General features: G+C 38.7%; 1 protein-coding gene across 1 annotated transcript; it reads left to right on the top strand.

Moving 5' to 3' along the window:
- Positions 1-460: 460 nt before the first annotated feature.
- rspo3 (R-spondin 3) lies at positions 461-22524 on the top strand. The gene is made up of 6 exons (XM_052144279.1): positions 461-1207; positions 8214-8408; positions 8559-8702; positions 12327-12473; positions 12576-12755; positions 21677-22524. Exons 1-6 carry the CDS (start codon positions 1114-1116, stop codon positions 21874-21876), a joined length of 960 nt encoding a protein of 319 aa, XP_052000239.1. The 5' UTR covers positions 461-1113; the 3' UTR covers positions 21877-22524.
- The last annotated feature ends 1519 nt before the right edge of the window (positions 22525-24043 follow it).

Genomic DNA, 24043 nt, shown 5'->3' with positions numbered 1-24043 from the left:
ACATATCATGATTAAATTTGAACAGTTCAGAGTTATATGATGAAATGTTGGAAAAACTGCATTTTCAAACATTTGTGATACAAGCTTCAAAATACAACGTATTGCTTTACCTGGGAAACAATAGTACAGCAATATGCTGCATACCTAATAAAATTGCAATATTCAAATAAACAAGAACAGGTTAAAAGTAATTTATTTGTTCTTGGTTAATATATTTTAATTGTAGTTTATTTGTATTACTTCCAATAAAATCTATACCCATTTATCTGCATTTCTAATTATTTTTATTTATCAAATTCTCAAATTTGAGAAAAAGTTGATGTTGAAAAAATTCACAATCAAGTTTTTTTTTTTTTTTCTGCAAGTATTGGTAGCTCTTAGGGTGTCTGACGTGGGGGGCTCGCCCTCTAAATAAACTTTGGAGTTCAGAGAGAGGGATAGAGACGGCAGAGAGCTGAAGTCATCAGTTACCAAGCGAGCAAACGCTGAGAGCAGGCGAGAGAAAAGCTGATATAGTGAATTGCTCAACCATCGAGATTGCGCTGGATATAACAGAACGATCGTTTCGACGTTTATTTACAACTAAAGCGCCAAAACTATCACTGAAATTTGTTGGAGATGCTGTTATAATGATGACGCGAGGACCTCCTCCATGTCAGGCTTCATAAATAAAGTTACCTTCACACCTGGACGTGCCTTGGTGGAACACAGCGAGGAATACAGTCAGAGGAACAGTCATTCAGGAGGAGAATCCAACTTTATCACCATGCCAATTTAATTTGTTCCCCCTCCTCCCCATCTTTAAGTTTTGCTTACAGAGCCCTGGATGGAGAACTAACACTTTCATTGTTTCCATGGAATGAGTAGCCTACCTCTCTCTAAGGATATCTCTCATTGGCACTTACGTGGATTGACTCCAGGATGTTACTGCCGAAACGGCCCAAGTGCTGTTGGGCCATTGCAAATTATATTTCTCTCGCATCCGAGCATAGCTGGGGCTTCTGCCCGCTTTAGGAATAACATATTGATTATTTCACAGATCACGGTGCAACAAGTGACAGGTTGGTCGAGGACATTGATATTGGCAAGACAAGCATCATTCCCTTGATTACTATGCAATTACAACTGATCTCCATTGTTTTGATCTTGCATTGTATGGAATACACAAACTGTCAGCATCACGCCTCCAGGCACCGGCAAAACAAACGTAAGTTCCGCGCGCAGCTCGTTTGATGCTTTTAACGCACACCTGCACCGTGACTTATTTATTATTATTTTGTACATGTGTGCGCATCACTTTTATAGCGAATGTTTTTAAACATTGTGGGGTTTTTTTAAGTTTTTTTTTATTATTATTTATTTATTTTGTCATTTAACATTTTTAAAAAGTAAACTTTTCAAAACAAATGCTTGTGACTGTTTGGCGCAATTTACTATGACAAACTGATCAAGCCATATCCCATTTTGGAAACGGGGTTATAATTATGAGAATTGAGCTTCTTTAATGCAATTTATTCTACAGTCCATCTATCACAATAAAGACGCGCGTTAACACACACACACACAAAAGACACAAAATAAATGTCGCTAAAGGAAAATCGGGACACAACTCTGACAATCCTCCCTATGATTTGGCAGATAATCATTATGCATACTTTCACATAAAGTGGCTAAATATTATAGGCTATAGACATCAAACGCATTAATTTTTAGAACAAAAATCTAACACGCTATATTGTTATCAGTTGTAGCCAAGTATTTCAATCAGACTTAGTGTATAATGCTGTTATTTGTATAATCAGTGTGCGCATGCAGCTAATCTGTTTGCAACATAAATTATCTAAGAAAATGCATACGCAATTATTATACTTTGCTTGTTTGCTCCTCTCCGCCGTCGTTCACCATCGACGGTCTGTCCAGTCTCTTGTTTGGATCGCTCTCTAGCGGCCACAAAATTACGCAGAAAGCCCCTATCGAGTGCGCCTCAGTACAGTACCCGAACTGCTACGTTTTCGCGCGTTTGGCGCCTGAGTGCTCGCGCACACTACTATTCGCGCCGTTTCCACTCAGAACAGACTCGTTAAAATTTAAAGACCCTGTCGAGAAGCGATTATTTGGGTGATGTAAAATATGATTTGCTATAGAGATTACACTTTACATTTCAGTGTTCCTGTTACAAAAATTATATTCGAATATAATTAAATATAATAGAACATAACCATAACAATATGTCAACAAGGTGCCTCAGAAAATAGCTGCACATTTAGTAGGCTACACGTTAAATGTCATTCATTATAATTACACTTTAACATTAACATTAATGGTAAGTGTAAAGGTTGTAAACAATTTATAGTTATACGGTAACGTGATAAGTTCCTCAATTCAATGACAAGAGCCATCCAGCTAGGCTACTGATGAAGTGTATAAAGTTGTATAGTTTTTCTAAACTTTTGGGGACTTGCCTCTAAAAGTTATGCGACAGACACCAGAGCGGTGGAATTGTGTGGGATTTTAATTTTAATAAGTGAACATCTAATTAAAAATTATGAGGAAAGAGGCATGATTAGAATGAACATATAAACATGTGGTCCATATTAGTCAACGACAAAGCCAATTAGATGTACGAGAACCGTTTTTGGTGTAAGGGAGACACAAAAATGCCATCAAGACTATGTGGCGCTTGCTAGGTTATTTCAACTAATCCTTTTCATTCATTATGTTTAAGAAAATGTTATATTAAGGAATTCAATATATGAAACCATCATCCATATTTCCATTTGAACATTGAGATGATGCCAGAATTGAGGACTGTGGTCAGGCTATTGTCTTAAGTACAAGTTTGTGGCCCATGAGAAAAATATATGTGTCTAATCATCTCTCTGACAGCTAATAAGTGCAGTGGCCTACACGCCCCTCAGATTTGATCTAAAGAGGATGGAATTAGTTTAATCATAATTATGATCAAAAATTCTTCCAAAAATCTTGATGTTATTCCAAAAGATGACCAGAGGTGTGCAGGGGGATTACTATGTATATGTATTTGGTCCATTGATGGTTGTAGGGTGTATGAGGGTGGCAGATGCTTTGACCCATGTCAGTAAAGTGTGACAAACTTTGAATGACGTTGACTGTCATCAGTCCGTTTTTATGCACCAGCCTAATCAAATCATGATGCTAATTAAGAGACTTTGAAACTCCAATGATGGACAGAAGTCTGGGTGAATGACCATGAATAATTTATCGGTTCACAGTGAGTGACCAAACGGTCGCCTGACCTCAGACATTTCCTGTCTTCTGTGTGTGTCTCTCTGCGTTGACAACTGGAATTTGATTTGCATGCAAAATAGACACCTTTTTCATTCCATATAATGGATATCTGGTGGTGCATGATCATTTATTTGCTTTGTAAGCCGTTGTGTAGAGAGTGTTTTTTTTTTAAGTAAGAAGTAAAGCATGTTGCGTAGATTTTGGTGTTGATGTGTGTGTGTATTTGTAGTATACAGTGTACTGGGTCACAGGGGACATTCAATGTGAGGTTACTATTCAGTTTTTTTTTTTTAAATCTTTACAAAACACGCCCCATAAAGCTTCGTCAATGGCAGCGTGTTCCATTTTCAGAGTTATAACTAATTTCCTTGTGAACAAAGTCATGCCTGTTTAGCTTTTAATAAATTAGCTTGTGCGTGGCTGAATTTCCCATGTTGTAAATATCCCAGGAAATGAATTGTGTCTGCCTGCTTCACTGACTCAGACCACAAGTCATTGTTTTTTTTTAATTTCTACATCTGACATTTTGCTATTTAATTAAGTTTTAACTATGCCGCTTTACCGATAGATTCTAGGAATACTTGTTTTTGTGGTCATCAAGTTTGAACCGTGGCAAAGCGATTTCAGAAGTGCTCGTGTGGTTATGCAAGCCGACCCAGGGGCTGTGGCAGTGCAAGGGCAGGCAGAATTCCTCTGTCTAAAGGGTTCTGTGAATCAGAGAGCTTTGGCAGGAACACATAAGGGGAAATGGACAGCAGTTGTAAAGATTGCTTAGATATGTCAAACAGAATATCCTTGATCTATGGCAATCTTGCAGCCAAGAGTGAACTTTGGGAATCAGGGGAGGGAAACAGAAAAAACAACAATGATGCCCTAGCCCAGTTCAGTTGTATGGAATCTAAGAGGGGAAAGCACAGGTTAATAACATTAACTGTCTGTCTATCTATCTATCCATTCATCCATCCATCCATCAATGCAGTACATCTTATACATCTAAAAATCTATACATCTGTACATCTATCTATCTATCTTGTCCATAAATTAATAATGCTACTTCATTTTTTAACTGTGCTATTGGCTGTTGAGGACCCAAAACTTCAATACGTAGCATCCTTTCAAGCTCTATCATATCTAATTACATATCAGTGAAAGTAAGGGCTATTTTTTAACTCTCAGAAGTTGCCTTTCCATGCCCTAATCTGGATGCCATAATACTGGGTCAGTCCCGCCTAAAATTCAGAGCCTTTAACCATCTGCAACTGACCTGTAAGAGACACCTGGAACCAATTGACTTCAATCAGAGATGCTCCCTGTGGCAGCCAAGGAGCACCTTTCATTTTCTAAACTGGCAAGTTTAGTGAGGTACTACACTGTAATTTACAGTATTATGTGATTAAATCAGTGAATGTATGTTCTCACTGTCACTGTGAACTTGATCACTTTTGACTTCTTCAGGTTTCAAGCCAAAACAATGAGGCCATGGTGCATAGATATTATTCACAATCCCTGGAGAAAAACACTCTGAAGAAAAACACACTTTCACTCCTCTTGTCTACAGAAAGGCCTTTTTCTTAGGCAACATCCACACTAATCCCTTTCGTTTTCAGAAGTATGCGGTAATGGAGGTTTACGGTGGAGCAAGCGGCATTGCATTATGGATGATAAGCGTAAACCAAACTAAATTAATGCATTTGCAAAGGACAATCTATTAGTTTGGACGTAGTCTTAGAAACTCCATCTGTCTGTTAGGGACCATTCACATCGAACACATTTTTGAATCTGTCTGCGTTGTATTTGATTGTTTTTGTATGTAAACTTGCACTAGGCAGACACATTTAAAAGAAAAGCATCTCTTGCAAAAGCATCACATTTTTAGATGCTGGGTCATGTTTGAAAGAACTTTAACTTTTAAAAAAAAAACATTTTTTTGAGACACCAGTGTTCTTTTCATCCTAGTCTCATAGAATGAATGTTACAATAACTACATTTTTGCAAACTGAGTTTACGTGCCATTTTCTACATTTTGCTGCAGTTTCATGTAATTAACACTCAAATTTCACAAAAATCACGACTACAACTGTTTTACTCATTAAAACTAATAGACTATTTCACCTTAAAAACCCCATCTAATTACAATATAATTTCACTTGATTTTGGTGCCCCTGCTGGACATTTCACTGAGAAACTGCAGCCAAACGTATCAAGAAGCATGTCATTTTGGTTTACAAGACTTTTGCCATTTACACATAAATATCATGAGCTCACGCTGGTTCTTACAGTGAGGAAAATAAGTATTTGAACACCCTGCTATTTTGCAAGTTCTCCCACTTAGAAATCATGGAGGGGTCTGAAATTGTCATCGTAGGTGCATGTCCACTGTGAGAGACATAATCTAAAAAAAAAAATCCAGAAATCACAATGTATGATTCTTTAACTATTTATTTGTATGATACAGCTGCAAATAAGTATTTGAACACCTGTCTATCAGCTAGAATTCTGACCCTCAAAGACCTGTTAGTCTGCCTTTAAAATGTCCACCTCCACTCCATTTATTATCCTAAATTAGATGCACCTGTTTGAGGTCATTAGCTGCATAAAGACACCTGTCCACCCCATACAATCAGTAAGAATCCAACTACTAACATGGCCAAGACCAAAGAGCTGTCCAAAGACACTAGAGACAAAATTGTACACCTCCACAAGGCTGGAAAGGGCTACAGGGAAATCGCCAAGCAGCTTGGTGAAAAAAGGTCCACTGTTGGAGCAATCATTAGAAAATGGAAGAAGCTAAACATGACTGTCAATCTCCCTCGGACTGGGGCTCCATGCAAGATCTCACCTCGTGGGGTCTCAATGATCCTAAGAAAGGTGAAAAATCAGCCCAGAACTACACGGGAGGAGCTGGTCAATGACCTGAAAAGAGCTGGGACCACCGCTTCCAAGGTTACTGTTGGTAATACACTAAGACGCCACGGTTTGAAATCATGCATGGCACGGAAGGTTCCCCTGCTTAAACCAGCACATGTCAAGGCCCGTCTTAAGTTTGCCAATGACCATTTGGATGATCCAGAGGAGTCATGGGAGAAAGTCATGTGGTCAGATGAGACCTTTTGGTCATAATTCCACTAACCGTGTTTGGAGGAAGAAGAATGATGAGTACCATCCCAAGAACACCATCCCTACTGTGAAGCATGGTGGTGGTAGCATCATGCTTTGGGGGTGTTTTTCTGCACATGGGACAGGGCAACTGCACTGTATTAAGGAGAGGATGACCGGGGCCATGTATTGCGAGATTTTGGGGAACAACCTCCTTCCCTCAGTTAGAGCATTGAAGATGGGTCGAGGCTGGGGCTTCCAACATGACAATGACCTGAAGCACACAGCCAGGATAACCAAGGAGTGGCTCTGTAAGAAGCATATCAAGGTTCTGGCGTGGCCTAGCCAGTCTCCAGACCTAAACCCAATAGAGAATCTTTGGAGGGAGCTCAAACTCCGTGTTTCTCAGCGACAGCCCAGAAACCTGACTGATCTAGAGAAGATCTGTGTGGAGGAGTGGGCCAAAATCCCTCCTGCAGTGTGTGCAAACCTGGTGAAAAACTACAGGAAACGTTTAATTGCAAACAAAGGCTACTGTACCAAATATTAACATTGATTTTCTCAGGTGTTCAAATACTTATTTGCAGCTGTATCAAACAAATAAATAGTTAAAAAATCATACATTGTGATTTCTGGATTTTTTTTTTAGATTATGTCTCTCACAGTGGACATGCACCTACGATGACAATTTCAGACCCCTCCATGATTTCTAAGTGGGAGAACTTGCAAAATAGCAGGGTGTTCAAATACTTATTTTCCTCACTGTATGTATTTGTTGCACTGTGTCTTGCGTTCTTTAGCACAAGAATGCTTTCAGTCTGAACCATTCATTACACTGTTACCCAGTTGCTCAGTCCAAAATGTTCTTAGGCCTTACAACAGGGCAGTGAGAAATGCCACAATTTAAGGGTAAATCTTAATGTTAAGGGAGTCCATGGAGTGAGAGTGTTTTCTAAATATGTCACAAAGATGTTGAGAAAACTCTTCATCATGCATTTGTGGTGGGCCACATCAGCATGTATTCTTGGTTGGAGGTCTCTAGCGGAGACGAGTTGATTCTGTCTGGGTCTTTGTCACAGTGAGGCCACTCTGTTTGTGCACTTATGCACACAAAGGCTACTGTGCTGCTGTTCGCGTGCAAACCCCGGTATGCAACGTGTCTCTGCTGATTAGTTTCTCTGCCGGGAGAATCCACAGATGACTGTGTTTCCTGTCGTGTTTATTATTACACTACATTATGGTCACTGTTGTAACCTTAACTGATGGCTGTGTTCTTTCCTTGGTAAACCTGGAACTATTAAGTTGTACCCACCATTCCAGTCCAAGTATGTTTTTAAGATGTTATTAAGATGTTAAAGGTACTGGCAGAAAAAGCAATGTTTTCCTTTTTACCAAAAAGATTTGGGATCTATATTCAGGCATTTTTTCTTTTTTTTTATGTGAGAATATTTTTTTCAAAACCAACTTACCGTGTAAAAGGCAATAATTTTTTCAGTATGTGTTTTTCCTTGGAATTTAAATATGACCTTGACGTTGTCGGTGCAATGCTCTACCAATTGAGCTATGGGATAATGAAACTTTATATAATGAAAATATCGCAAATGTGTTTAGAAAAGGAGAAATGTACCTATCATAATTACTTGGAAAGGCCTGGACTGACAGCAGTGGTTTCACACTCCAGAAAAATGTATATGACATATACATTAATTCCACATTAATTTATTCCACAGATCTTTATATTTTCTTTGAGGCAGTTGATCATTCAGTTGATCATTCTTTGATCATTCTTTGATCAACAACATGCTCGGGCTCTCTTTGATCCTAATGCAAAAATTATGTTTATACTGCAGAGGGTTCAGGGGTGAGCTCCCAGGGATGCCAGGGAGGCTGTCAGACCTGCTCGGTCTACAATGGCTGCCTGACATGCAAACCCAAGCTTTTCATTCACCTGGAGAGGGACGGCATGAGACAGATCGGTGTATGCCTGGCTTCCTGTCCCAATGGTTTCTATGGTACTCGTTCCCCTGACAGAAACGACTGCATAAGTAAGACACACGTTCAGCTTCTACTTGAAATATTTACACTATAAAAGTCTTCATATCTTAGTTACAACAATGGGTATTGACATGAATGGTAAAGCAAACTTTTCTCTCAACACATGCAATGTGGTAACGTATGCATAATATGTCTCCCAGAGTGTGGGTCCGAGTGTGACTCGTGCTTTAACAGGAACTTCTGCCTGCGCTGCAGAGCAGGCTCATACTTGCACAAGGGCAAGTGTCAGGAGAGCTGTCCAGATGGGCTGCTACCCAGTGACACCAAGAAGGAGTGTGTTCCTGGTGAGTGCCCAGTATACAGAAATTGTCTACCAGTATTGTTTTGTCTTTTTCTGTGACTTCTTTCCACTTTTAGTAAAACTAAGGCTACAGCATGTTCACAGGTATTGACTGTATTTATTAAGGCTGGGTAAAAATATAGATTTTCCGATCAATCACATTCTTCACATGCGCAGCTCTCTACAATGCGAGTAAACCACACACGTGTGGGACAAAAATATCTTTGATTAGCCATTGGCTGGTAAATGTTCAGATTTCACTTACCAGTGATTGAGTAGTATAGTGGCTCTGTGATCTTTTCACCACATGTTAAGAGTAAAAGTTTGGCTTGACTCGTTCTGTGTAATGTGTGTCCAAAGATGAGATCCATACAATTAATTTTTCATTGAATAATGTCTATTTTATACCCTTTCTGTTCTTTACAGTCAGTTGTTGATCAAAAACAACAAATATGACTCCACTCGTTAATTGATTCTTAATAATATTTGTAAATAATATACTGTATATTTATATACATCAATCAACAACATTAAAACCCCATGCCTAATATTGTGTAGTCCCCTTCATGCCGCCAAAACTGCACCAACCTGCATCTCAGAATAGCATTCTGAGATGCTGTTTTTCTCACCACAATTGTACAGAGCTGTTATCCACATTACCGTAGACTTTGTCTGTTGATCTCTCTCATCGACAAGGCATTTCCGTCCACAGAACTGTAGGTCACTGGATGTTTTTTGGTTTTAGCACCATTTGGAGTAAATTCTAGAGACTGTTGTGCGTGAAAATCTCAGGAGATCAGCAGTTACAGAAATACTCAAACCAGCTCATCTGGCACCAACAGTCATCTATGCAATTATCTAATTAACCAATCATGTGACAGCATTGCAGTGCATAAAATCATTCAGGTATGTGTCAGGAGCTTCAATTAATGTGCCATCAACCATCAGAATGGGGGAAAAAAAATGTATCTCGGTAATTTCGACCGTGGCATGATTGTTGGTGCCAGTCGGGCTGGTTTGAGTATTTCTGTAACAGCTGATGTGAACGGAAATGCCATGTTGATGAGAGAGGACAACAGTGAATGGCCAGACTGGTTCAAACTGACAAAGTCAATGGAAACTCAGATAACCACTCTGTACAATTGTGGTGAGAAGATTAGCATTTCAGAATGCTATTCTGAGATACAGGTTGGCCCTCTTAGGCACACAATATTAGGCAGGTTGTTGTAATGTTGTTGCTGAGCGTGTATATACACTCACCTAAAGGATTATTAGGAACACCTGTTCAATTTCTCATTAATGCAATTATCTAATCAACCAATCACATGGCAGTTGCTTCAATGCATTTAGGGGTGTGGTCCTGGTCAAGACAATCTCCTGAACTCCAAACTGAATGTCAGAATGGGAAAGAAAGGTGATTTAAGCAATTTTGAGCGTGGCATGGTTGTTGGTGCCAGACGGGCCGGTCTGAGTATTTCACAATCTGCTCAGTTACTGGGATTTTCACGCACAACCATTTCTAGGGTTTACAAAGAATGGTGTGAAAAGGAAAAACATCCAGTATGCGGCAGTCCTGTGGGCTGAAAATGCCTTGTTGATGCTAGAGGTCAGAGGAGAATGGGCCGACTGATTCAAGCTGATAGAAGAGCAACTTTGCCTGAAATAACCACTCGTTACAACCGAGGTATGCAGCAGAAGACCCCACCGGGTACCACTCATCTCCACTACAAATAGGAAAAAGAGGCTACAATTTGCAAGAGCTCACCAAAATTGGACAGTTGAAGACTGGAAAAATGTTGCCTGGTCTGATGAGTCTCGATTTCTGTTGAGACATTCAGATGGTAGAGTTAGAATTTGGCGTAAACAGAATGAGAACATGGATCCATCATGCCTTGTTACCACTGTGCAGGCTGGTGGTGGTGGTGTAATGGTGTGGGGGATGTTTTCTTGGCACACTTTAGGCCCCTTAGTGCCAATTGGGCATCGTTTAAATGCCACAGCCTACCTGAGAATTGTTTCTGACCATGTCCATCCCTTTATGGCCACCATGTACCCATCCTCTGATGGCTACTTCCAGCAGGATTATGCACCATGTCACAAAGCTCGAATCATTTCAAATTGGTTTCTTGAACATGACAATGAGTTCACTGTACTAAAATGGCCCCCACAGTCACCAGATCTCAACCCAATAGAGCATCTTTGGGATGTGGTGGAACGGGAGCTTCGTGCCCTGGATGTGCATCCCACAAATCTCCATCAACTGCAAGATGCTATCCTATCAATATGGGCCAACATTTCTAAAGAATGCTTTCAGCACCTTGTTGAATCAATGCCACGTAGAATTAAGGCAGTTCTGAAGGCGAAAGGGGGTCAAACACAGTATTAGTATGGTGTTCCTAATAATCCTTTAGGTGAGTGTATTTAGAACTAGTCCCCACATAGGTTACATATTCATTTCAATGGGTATTAAATCTCTTAAACTCTCATCCTCCAAAATATTATTCAGCTGGCAGACTGTGGTTATCCACTTTGTTACAGCATTTGTGAGGCTGCTTTCATGATTTACATCTGAGCGTCAGTGCCAGCATCAAGCATCACATTGACGTCTACATGAAAAGTGTTTGCAGACAAAACGCCTCATTCTGCGTTTTGCTGATAGTTCAGACTTGGCGTGCTTCTGTGGTAATTGAAATGTTAAAATAGTGTTAAGAGGTCCTTTCTCTGTCCCTTTATCACTGACACTGAATCACTGCCGTGTGTGTTTGTGGTGTGTGCGTCAACAAAGTTTCCACCCCCCAACAAGTGTTTATGCTGGTTTATTGTATATTATCTGTAAATATGTTAATCAACGTTAAAAATTAACGTGTTTAAATTAATCGCATGTGTCTGACAGCTCTAATATATATATATATATATATATATCGATTCGAGAACTTGTGAATCAAAATCTAAACAAATGTGAAAATCTGTATCAATACCCTACCCTAGTTTTTAATTACAGTACAGTACTTACATTTCAGTATTTTACTTACATTTACTTACAGTCTTACTCTCAAAATGTCCTGCTTATACAACAGTTTGGTCTCTCGGTCAGTCTTTTAAATACTCTGTCAGTGGATAATGCCTTGCTTTAAAGGTGCACAGTAATTATTTTCCTTTAAAAATTTGTTTACTCCTGTAGTCTTTACTCCATATTTATAAATTAATGAGCATTCACATGAGATGAAGACCCCAGTCAACCCCTTTTAAGCTTAAAATATGACCCAAAAAATATAATAAAAGTATAGCCCATGCAGCTCGGGCGAGGTGCGTCATATTCCAAGTATTCCGAACGTAAAATATACTAAGGTTTTGGTGAGAAACAACAAAAAACATAGGACATTTTTCAGCGAAATTTTAACAAAAGAAGCTTTTCTCAAAGTGCTAATGAACGTTCTATGCAAGTCAAGATTTTTGCTGAAAACTGACTTAAATCGTGTATAACACAGTTTTTGTGTGAATATAACCATATTTAGCACTCTAAAACAGGACTGACAACCTTATTCCACTGCTGTGTGAATGGAGCCTAAATTGTCTGGTATTGAGATTCTGTCAACTGATGGTGGTGTGTATGCACATGGCTTTACAGCATGTCCAGCAGACTGTGACTCCTGTCAGAACAGTGACACGTGTACGAGGTGTGCAACCGGACGCTACGTCCTTCATGGGCAATGTTACCACGTCTGCCCAGAGGAGTTTGAGTCCAATGACCAGATTATGGAGTGCATTCCAACAGGTTAGTGCTATTACATACACCTGCCATAGAGACTCAATGCTGTATGGTATGTGTGTGTGTTGCTTTCACTGACTAATTCTGCTGTTAACACTTCTTGTTCAGTGCACTGTGAAGTGAGTGATTGGAGTGAGTGGGGCCCCTGCTCGCGCTCAGGGAAAACCTGTGGCTTCAAATGGGGTGAAGAAACACGGACCCGGAAGGTCGTAAAAAATCCCACTTCTAAGGGGAGCCCATGCCCTCCAACTTCTGAAAACAGGGAATGCTTTGTCAAAAAAAGAAGATGTAAGTATGTGGTAGTTTAATAATTTGAGCTTTTAGAACAAACCACTATGTATAAGCAATAATCATAGAGATGCTTGCCTTAGAAAGCACCACTAATAATTATGGGTAACCTGGAATTACTGGTAGACCCAATTTCCAGTTCATTATTTCCAAAACATTGACTGTGCCCATTTTATTATCATAAAATTGCTTGCTTTGTATCGTCCTGAAATATAATTATTAATGTACGAGCCAGAAATATTTCTCAATGCAAAATAAATACACAGAGCAGATTTAAGGACCGCAGCGTTATTAGCCTAACCATATTTGGACAGTAATGTTTTGAATGTTTATTTGTGTAGTGGTATTTGTGGGATATTACTGCTTTATGACAGACAGCAGACCAACTTGGCGCCCCATCATTCTCCACCTTATAAACACTCAGGGCCTCAGCACAAAGAGGAGAAACAGAAAAGGAAATAAAGGGGTGTGGAGAATTAAAAAGATGTGAGCTAATTTCTCCAACTTCTGAATACAATGGTCAAACACACAAATGCAAAAGCCACATTTAAATCTTACATCTCAGCACCTGATATGATCAAAATATTTTATCTAGACTCTTGGAAGTACGTCCTTTTCTTCACCACAAGCCCACTAACTATGGCAGTGATTTTGCTATGTAGGACTGTGTGTTGCTGGATCAACATCCTTGCTGGCCCTGGAACAAAATTTGAATCAGCCAATCAGAAGTTTAAAGGGATAGTTCACACAAAAATGAAGATTCTTTCATCATTTATTCTCATGTTGTTTTAAACCCATCTGACTTTCTTTTAATCGTGGAACACAAACCATTTTTTTTTCAATTGACAGAATTTTGACAGATTATTATTATTATTTTTTGGATGAACTATCTAAATTCACTACTAAGTTTATGGTTAGGGTTAGGCTTAGAGCAGGGGTTGGTCCTTAAACAAACGTTTTATAAACTTTTCTATATGTTTTATCATCAATTTCTCTTATTTCATCAGAATAGTTCAACCAAAAATGAACAAACTGAATTTTAAGTCGCTATTGACTCAAATAAATGTATTGATGGACTCATCTATACAGCTCTCAAATAAAAGAAATGGCGATGCGTCAATAATGTTAAACCTCATCAGTTGTTATGCATCTTGTGACCAAACATAATGACATTTTTGGGTGAACTATTCCTTTAATAGTTAGGATTAGAGATAAGGATAGTTAATATGACAGGAATGTTTTTCCTTGTCCACCAATACAAATTTTGAGGAACACGTTCTACATGGCAATATCACTGTGACCTGCTTTTAACTCATGTAAGAGAAGTGTTTTGTGCCTATAAAGTCTCTCTGAGTTGCATGCTAAATCTAAGCCAGGAGTCAGTGCAATGTTGATCCACGAGGCCATGGCTGAGGGTGCGTTTTACACACTGCAGGCTCGGTTATCGACCTCGCCCCCGCTTGTGATTACCCAGCTGCCCCAACTCCTAGAACATCAACTGAGCACTAATTATGTGCTGGGGCTCTGTCCTGTCCGTGTTTATGTTGTACATACACCAGTGGGGTCAGTGGTCTGACCCCCGCCAGCTAGAAGTAATCCCAAGTCGCCCTCTGACACTGATACATCCTCCTTCTCCGTCCCCAACCCCCCCCCCCCAACCCTGATACACACACGAAACTGCTTTACTTGTTGTTGCCCAAGCTACAGAGTACCTCTCTGTTCTTCTCCCCTTGTCATTTGTTTTTCTTTTGTGTTTTCACTCTGAATCCTTCTGACCTTTGTCTTACACAGCTTGTTTGAATGCAACTTGAGAGGCCTGTGTCTTGCCCTTTTCTCACAATTTCTACCTATAGTCAGAGCGTGGGCAAGCTATTCATACGGTACTTATGGTACAACTACTGTATGTCATGGGTTTGTACAGGGACACATGGAACCATTTGGAAAAATTGGACTTAAGAATGCAGTCTTAAAAAGTATGATTATCTTACAAAAACTGGGGGGCACAAAGGGGTACCCTTTTTTACCTTTACAAAAAATGACTGGTGGTGCCATGGTATAGAGGGTGCTTAATCTCTAGCACTTTAGGTGCGCACCCGGGTTCGATTGATGTCAAAGTTGAGTTTGTTTGTATGATGTGAACACAGTTTTCTAAACTCAGATGCGGACATCCTATGTAGGGTCGCAGTGAGTCCTTGAGCCTATCCCAACTGTACCAGTCTGAACTCTGCAGGCAGGGAAATACCCTGGACAGGTTGTCTGTCCATTGCAGGATGTAAGGAGCCATGTAATATCAGTTTGAAATTTTTTTGCCACAGTCACATCATTTTCATGAAATCAGGGTGACAATGGCTGCATTCGAAAACATAGGCAACTGATTTCTGCCTTGCTGCCTAATCACTTAATGGCTTATCTGACAGCGTTTTTGAATTAATGGAACTCTTGAGGAAACTGGTCTCAGAACAGTTTGAAAAGCCCCTTATTTTCATCTTACATCTGAACGCGTTTGCCTCTGAACGCAGCATTTTCCAGTTTTCAGTTTCAGCAAATATCTTAGAGACTTGGAGGAAGGCTCTTTTGACTTGGGCTAGTTGAAAATATAATTTATAGTTTTTATGTAAAGCAGAATCTGCCATTTATCCAGCATTGTTTTTCCACGTGTATAGTTCAATCACCCACTGAACTTTCCGCCTCTGTGTGGAGCCCTACTTGCCTTTGCCCTGCACACTAGCACCAACCTCCCTTAAGGAGAGCAGCCATACTGGGCATTTAAAGCCCAGGCATTCCTCCTATGGGACGAGCCAGAGCCCTTAATCCCTGCCTGGCTCCTGCCAAAAGCCCCTGGATGACAGCACGCTTGCTGGGGAGGATGTGACCCCCTACACTCCAACCCCTGGGCTCATTAATGAAATTATGCCCCACTGCGCCTGCTATCATATACCATTTCAACCATTTCCGCCTCTGCGTCTTCTACTACTCCTATAGGATCGGACGATTTGTTCTGTCAGGGTTGATTATGAAGCATTTCACTTTTTATTGCCTGTGCAACAGTTACGCCCTGCACTTTTCCATCTAACACACTTTTCACCCTCTCATCTCCCTCCTCTAAGATCTTCTCAGTTTTTCCCCTCTCAATCACTCTTTCAAGAATAATGTATAATTGTAACCATATGACTCCTCCTTTTGCCTATGTTGAAACATCTAGATAGACACAACTGAGAAGTTGAAGTCATTCTGTTCTTGCAAGATCTGTTCCAAGCTTGCAACATACTGTATCTTAAAGGAGTACGGAACTGCATTTCATTGATTCAGCTAGGTTGTTGATGGCAAAAAATTATGAATGTGCTTATATTTAGGGGTAGATATTTCACCTGTAAGCTGGTTTTTGGTGACAACTTTAAGTGGGTTTCTCATAAGAAAAAAATAACAAAGGTTTCAGTTGTTTCTAGACAGCGATGAGATAAAATGAAGAACAAATAAAGAAATGTAAATCTCGTGCTTTTTAGATTTCACCTCTGAGAAAAAGACCTCAGTAATATCACATGTGTCTCGTCTAGGGTTTCTTCAATCCAGCATAACTGAGAACTCCATTAAGGGACATTCACTGACAAATGAAAATTTGGTCATCATTTACTCACTAATCAATTTTTTCCAAATCTGTATGACATTCTTTCTTCAGTGTAACACAAAAGGAGATGTTTGGCAGAATGACAATCTCAGTCATCATTCACTTTAAACTATATGGAAAAAATAAGCATTGAAAGTAAATGGTGACTGACACTAACATACTGCCTAACATCTCCTTTTGTGTTCCAAAGAAGAAAGGAGCAATATCGGGGTGAGTAAAGAATGACAGAATGTTCATTTTGGGGTTAATTGCATCTGCTCCAACAGGGGTGACTAGATGCTCAATAGATGTGTTTCATCCCAGGGGAAACTGCTGCATCCAAATAATCGCTTGACAGTTTATTGAAAAAGTTGAGAGCCTTTCAGGCCTGAAAGGGTGGCAGTAAACATATCCATAATAATTGCAACAGCACTCTGGTCTTGTTATGCATTGGTTTGTAGAAACACAGAGGATTATGACTAATCCATTGATCTCCAAATCGTTAAGACAAAGAAAACAGTGTGCGCAGAGGGAACTTCCTGTGTTTAAAGAGACAGGATAGCGAGAGGGGAGGTGACAACAGTGAGTGGTGGGGATGGGAGGAAAATGTGTGTGTGCACGCATTAGTATGTTTTGATCGGTCAGACACCCCTCATGAGTCAGCCCGTTCAGAATGCACAGTACAATCACAACGGGCTCGAGCCCATGGGAGGTGTTGTGGGGGTTTTCACTTCATCTCCCTGGACTAATTTCAGTAACAAAACAAGAGAGGTGGAGAGCAGCTGTCGAGTCTCCTCACTTATCAGGTTATTTCTAGCATTAGACTAAACAGGTGATTCTCACAAAAGCTGTCAAGAGAATGTTCTGGTCCTCTTGTATAAAATAAAATAAAAAATACATTTTTCAAATAGAAAATAATGCCTATTTTTTGGACCATTAAGATTTCTTTATATCGTGTCATTATATTTATGACCTTTTATCCCCCCCATTCTTATTATCACAATGCAAAACAATAAATAATTTAAACTGTACATTTATTATTCTTTGACAGTCAATCTATTTAAAAATATATATATATATCAAATTAATTATATGATGTGCCGATTAATCAAATTATTTGCAATTAATCATATAAATCAATGTTTGCTGAGAAAGGCCCTCATTTAAATATACTATGTTAACAATAAGGTTTCATTCATTAACATTTCTTGGTGCATTATGAAGCATGAACTAACAATGATCAATATACGTTTTACAGCTATTGTTAATCTTTGTTAGAGTTAGTTAATTAAAATACAATTGTTCATTGTTAGATTATGTTAGTTCATAGTGCATTTACTAATGTTAGCATAGCAATGTTTTGAACAGTTTAAAAAATGTACAACTATATATGTTGAAATTAACATTAACCCAGATTAATAAATGCTGTAAAAGGGTTGTTCATTCATAGTTCATGTTACATAATGTTGTTAACTAATGTTAATAAATGGAACTTTATATTGAATATACTATATATCAGATGCATATATTGTGGTAGCAGATAAGAAAGGCATTTAGATTGCTTTTTTCTAGATTTTTAAAGAGACATTAAAATTGAAAATATGTTTTTTTTTCTGTATCATTGTACTTAAGCCTTTGGGACAGGTTGGGGGCAAGTTAATTGAGTTAATTTTTTTAATGTGTTGTTTTTCATATTATTAAATCACATTTAATTAACATGCGACAGCACTAATTTATACTTCAAAGTAGCACTCCGTTTGGTACTGCCTTTCATTTTTGCTGATTTAAATTTGTAAAAAAATGTGCAACAGTATCTTTATTAATGTTATGGTAATGTGAATCATAATTGAAAACAATAGTAATAGTAACATGAGAATTGTGAATTATGAGAATTATGAATTATTTCATAAAAATATGAAATATGATTTCATATTTTTTGTATTGATTTTGGCTTAAATATGACCAGGACATTTTCTTTACATGCTTCGTGAGAATCACCCAATACAGACGTGGCTGCGGTGGCCCCCTATCGCTCTTGCTGGACCCCAGGAATGTGTGGGTCAGTGTGGGGTGCAGCAAACAGGGAGTCGAGCTCCTCCAGCACCAGTGAGAGCAAAGAGCGGTTGGTTGATTAATAGAGCCAGCTTAGGGGAGTTGGCGCAGAGGTGGGGGAGAGGTGGCTGTCCACCTCAGCATTTTTCCAATCCTCATTCGTGCCCCACACACTCACTGATAAGCCCCTGACAATAATGGAAATTGGCTAGCTGTAAGCATTGAGCAACAGGAGATAACATAATATTAACAGAATTTTTATTTAAGGCTTTCTATTTTTGACAGACCTATCAGTTAAGACAAGTTCTGTTATTGTAAAGGCCAAAAAAAAGCAAGACAAGTTTATCTGTTAGCTTATTCTGATTTCAAACATTCAGCTGGGTGGCTACACCTTGCTTGCTCAGCTTAACAGTTTTATTCCAAAGAGACATACAGTATGATAATTGCAGGAACAATATATTCTTTGAAGAAACTGGACTTGATTTATCAAGAGTACAATGTTGATGTAGATCTTGGTGTAACTCTTTGTAAAGTGATGAGTGATCCCCACCTAGGAGTAACCTTTGTGAGGTCAATGCCTGGAAAAGTTATGGAAATTAATAAAATCTTAAATTATGGAAATGTATATAGATCATATATAATTTTCTATTTATGATAAGCTCTACATTTAAGCAACTAGAAATTGCTCATCAGGAGTGCAATCTATGAAACATTTATGTAAAATAACATTTCAGTATTCACAAACGACACAAAGCCTTGGAAGACGGCGGTCAATATGTGTGGGAACACTGACCTGAGTCAATCATTATTTGACAGTGTGAAAGAGAAAAATATGTTGTTGTACAATGCTGTCATCTTGTGATTGACCATCATAAAACACACCAGGTGCTTCTACTGTTTCACAACTCTATAGACGGCACTTGTAATTAATTCAACCTGGATTCTATAAAACTTTTAATAATCTATAAAAACAAAAAACTACTTAGAAGTGATGATTACTCAATGGTTATTGCCCAAGACAAACAGCAGAAGTGTATAAGAACAGTGGCCATCTTTGGTTGAATGAATAATACCATCTGGAACTGGTGACAGATGAGGGATGATGGGAATGATTGAACACGCTTGCAATGACAAAACATCAGCACAGTAGCCTGCCAAATTCAGATTTTAGTGTGATTGATTTTTGGTTAAAAGCATTGTGTCATTTTTTTCTCCTGTGTGTTATACTTTTTCCAATCCCAGCTCAATATTCAGAGACTGTTACACCTATAAGTAACTCATTTATAGGTTGATTTACCACTAAAGTTTAAACACTCAGACTCTGTGGTGCTATAAAGCATGGCTTTATTTGTTTGAGCATACAGACCAGCCTGAAACATTAACATTGACTAAACCAATGGCGTGAGTTTTTGGACAGGACCATCTGTTTGTCCAGCCAATGAAACATGGAGAGGAATGTTTGAAAGTAGTCTTTAGCAATGTAAGTGTAATGTAATGTAATGTAATCCACACCACTAGGTATCAGTGTCCAAGACAACAAATTAAAAAATGTGCAACTTTAAACTTTCAGACAAGGCTAATTCAAGCCAACATGAAAGTTTGTCTTGACAAACTTCACCTAGCACTGTTGTAGTACTCCAGGCCTTTCAGGTGGCTGCATTTCAGCACACATGCAAGAAGAGAACTAGCGACTCGCTACTGTGGCTGTTTGTGAGAAGGGTCTGGTCTTGGTGAGATATTGAAAAGTGTATTACTTGGTGTATCCACAGAAACAAAGAGTAATATACAGATTTACATGTGGAATTTACAAACTTTAAGACATGAGCCAAGACATTAGCAGTTTTTGCAGAACTCTTTTATTAAGATGTGATGCCATGAAAATCCCAAATGTGGGCATATCCAGAATATTCTTTTCCTCATTAGCACCTATTTTAACAGTCTGTTAACGTCTAAACACACAACGAAACAATTATATGATATTGTCTATTGTACACAATGTGATTTTACTACGGAAAGCCGAAAGGGACTAAAGGAGTGGTTTAATCACATTTTAAAGAACATAGATGTGACGAGGAGGAGGGCATGGCCGGCCAGTTCGAAAGAGAGACTCATGTGCCCACACTGCATGTGTGTGTGTGTGTGTGTGTGTGTGTGTGTGTGTGTGTGTTTTATGTTGTTTTAAGTTGAGTTTTACCATTAAACCTCTATGTTGATCATTACTTAAAATGGAGGGAATGTGGTAGGGCAACTGAAGAAACTGTACCGGTAAACACATTGAAAGTAAAGTTTTCAATTCACTTACTGCGTTAACAGTTTACAATCCATACATAATGGTTAGTTTTTTGTTTGTTTGTTTTGTTTAGTTTTTTCATTTTATTTATAGTACAGTAATACTGCATTTTGTATAGCAGAAATATTGTTTAAAACAACATAAGCATAAGCAAATAATATGTGAGGCATATTTGTTATATGATTTGCTTAGTCAATTTAGTGGTTTACACTGTACATTTAACTCATTCATTGGTATTGCATTAGATATACAAGTCTTGTCTCAGACTCTGCTTCTTCTGGTCTCGGCCTGAACTCGTATTCAGATAAGCTGGTCTCGACTACAACACTGTTATCTAGTAAGGGTTAAATTATAAAAAAGTATATAAAAGAACTGTCAGCACACTGAGACACACCATGTGAAACCGGGACCGTCCCAGATAAACCATTACTAGGATGTCTGGTTATCCTATAATTGATCATTTTGCCATCGATCCCGGGGGACCAACAGAAGTTTCTGTGGAAACACAAGAAAAATCTCCACCCACCAGCCCACCAGACCTGGCCGTGTATCTATGCGCTATTTGCTCTGTTCACAATGCTCTGTTTGCAGTCACTATTAGCTATTTTCCATGATTAACTTGAGCTGTGAGTGAAAGCATCAGATTACAAGGGATTATTGAGATACAGTAACATTTCTCTGGTCATTTGATCTCAATATGGCAGTGCTCATGAATGTGCGGCTAGCACCATATATGTAGAATAAAACAGCATTTTCTCTAAGATTGATATGATTAGTATTAATTTCATGTGAGTGTACATTATTTTAAACATATTTTCAAAAACACTATTACTATTTTTTCTGTTAAAACTTTTTACATTTAGCAAAATCATACTGAGGGCACCTTAAACTGAATCGCTCTGCATTAGGTTGCAAGATGAGTGTGGCATATTGTTCCACAGTAAGCGCTCACACTGTTGCCATTTATCTTCGCAGGTAGGCCAGGAAAAGGGCAGCGGCGGGGAGAGAAGAAAAAACGCTTCAACCTGCAGGACAAAGAGAATGTCGAAGCTCGTCGAGAGAGGAAGCGAGAACGAGACAGGGAGGAGACAAGCAATCAAGAGGACTCGGAAAGCAGGAACAAAACAGAGCACCGTCGTCGGAGGGACCAGTGCAGAGATTCTGGAACTGTATAGAGTCATAGTGCTCCCCATTGCTCCCCTGCCTTTTTTCCCCTTTCAGTCCATGTCACCCCTTCACCCTCTTAACCCCTCACCGAGAGGGTGTTGCTGCTACCTGTATAATTGAATCGTATACTGTATATGCACAAGAGAGGGGGGCAATTGTCATCCACACCATTGCAGACAGTGAGGACAACCCTCTAACTTCTCTTTGAGGAAACCCTTCACCCCTTCAGGCCTGGTCTGGTGCTGGATTGAGGCTGAACTGTATAAAGGGGGCAGGGCTTTCGAGAAAATGCAGTCTAATGATCTGATGATGTTCTGCTTGTGGAATGGTTTTTTTTTTTAAAAGGGGGTCCAGGTACTGTGCTGTATCATGGTTTGAATGTAGGTTTTGGAGACATTATGTAGAGTTGTTGTATAAACGTCTGTATTTTTTCGGCTGAGTAAATTAAAAATAAGCATGCTTACTGCCATCGTGGACATTGCCTGCAGCCAAAGGCTGAGACTGCATGTTGATTAGTGAAAATGGACCAGGCTAATGGACTGGCTGTCTTAATACTGGATGAGCAACAACACTATCGCTGCAACATTTTATTAACTTTTGTTCAGTTTCAAAAAAGACCTGACCAGAAATCAAAAACACCTTTATGTCAAATAAACAATATTGAGTTTGTATTTGTTTGTAATTTGTTTGTTTGTCTTAATAACAAAAATAAATGTAGGCCTACAGTACTGATTAACACAACAGTAGGAGAGCTATAAATGTAATATACAGATAACAATATTTCATGATACTAAGATGTGATATTTTCCATTTACATTTATGCATTTGGCAGACGCTTTTATCCAAAGCGACTTACAGAGCCCTTATTACAGGGACAATCCCCCTGGAGCAACCTGGAGTTAAGTGTCTTACTCAAGGAACCAGCATCCTTCTGATTACCAGATTACCAGTTATGGTGCTTAGACCACTACACCACCACCACTCCATGATTTGCAATTTATCCATACTTAAGATACTTATATAAATTGCTCTTTAGCCTATAAATTTAGGCTTTTTTCAATATCCAGCTGGTCTACTTTAAAATACTGTCAAAAAATTGCCAGTGTTGTTGATACATATAGGACACCTACCATTTGTTAAAATTCAGCATATAACATAACAGTTCAGTCATGACAACTCTCAGACAGATTTAGCATGTTAATGTGGCTATGACATATTGATAGGATACTGGTCTTGGCTGACTAGCTGCTGCTGCAGAGTAAGTACAGAGATTGCTACTGCTAGAACATTCACAAATATGCTGTTTTGTGGACATGCTCCTGTTGCTGCACCATTAGACAAACACAAGACATGCTGCATTAAGTACGTATGACATGCTGCCGCACATTTAAGGCTCGACCACACACAAAGATTTTTAGAAGAATATTACAGCTCTGTAGGTTCATACAATGCAAGTGAATGTTGGCCAGAACCTTGAAGCTTCCAAAAGCACATAAAGGTTAAGGGGGGCACCACATTGTTTCTCGCCTAAGGCACCAAATAAGCAAGAACCACCACTAGCATGGTTAAATTCAGATCTTCAGAAGTGTTTTATCTCATACTATCAGTATTCCACTACAGATTACAGAATACATGCTGTAAAATGTCATTTGTAATGTATTCTGTTAGATTACTCAAGGTCAAAAACATATTCTAAATACTTTGGATTATTCTTCAGCACTGGTAGATTTTTTTCACTTCTTTTGATTATAAAAATTCTGCCAGTACAGAAAAACAAAATCCACATGTTAAAAACACATTCTCTGAAAAACCTAAATATCTTCTGCAGTGTTGTTTCTAAAATAAGATCGATCAAACTGATCTTTTTTTAAGGATTTTTAGATTTTTTTACAGGAAAACAATACAACAATGATTATCAAGAATATGATTTTTTGCCCTAATATCAAAGGTATTACTAGAAAAAAAGAAATTATGATCCAATGTGAATTTTCTTGATAAAAAAAATATGTTCGTGCCTGGTAACATGTGCATGTAAAATGGCTATAAATAACATTTTAGCTTAGTGTAACGCTGACAATTTACTCAAGGTTTATTTCTATTTCTTGTGCTCCAAACTTACTTCAAACTTACTTCTCTGTCTGCTCGTATGAATGTACCACATCGTAAGAAAATGTT

This window comes from Xyrauchen texanus, chromosome 15 (assembly GCF_025860055.1).
Source record: "Xyrauchen texanus isolate HMW12.3.18 chromosome 15, RBS_HiC_50CHRs, whole genome shotgun sequence".
Classification (NCBI taxonomy): domain Eukaryota; kingdom Metazoa; phylum Chordata; class Actinopteri; order Cypriniformes; family Catostomidae; genus Xyrauchen; species Xyrauchen texanus.
Note: the sequence above shows the minus strand (reverse complement) of the source record. Positions and strands in the feature narration are given on the sequence as shown.

Excerpts from the sequence above, each read along its gene's own strand:
- rspo3 (XM_052144279.1), top strand. The coding sequence starts at position 1,114 with ATGCAATTACAACTGATCTCCATTGTTTTGATCTTGCATTGTATGGAA. Across the intron at positions 1,208-8,213 it reads CAGGCACCGGCAAAACAAAC|AGGGTTCAGGGGTGAGCTCC; the intron begins GTAAGTTCCGCG and ends TTTATACTGCAG. Across the intron at positions 12,474-12,575 it reads TATGGAGTGCATTCCAACAG|TGCACTGTGAAGTGAGTGAT; the intron begins GTTAGTGCTATT and ends CTTCTTGTTCAG.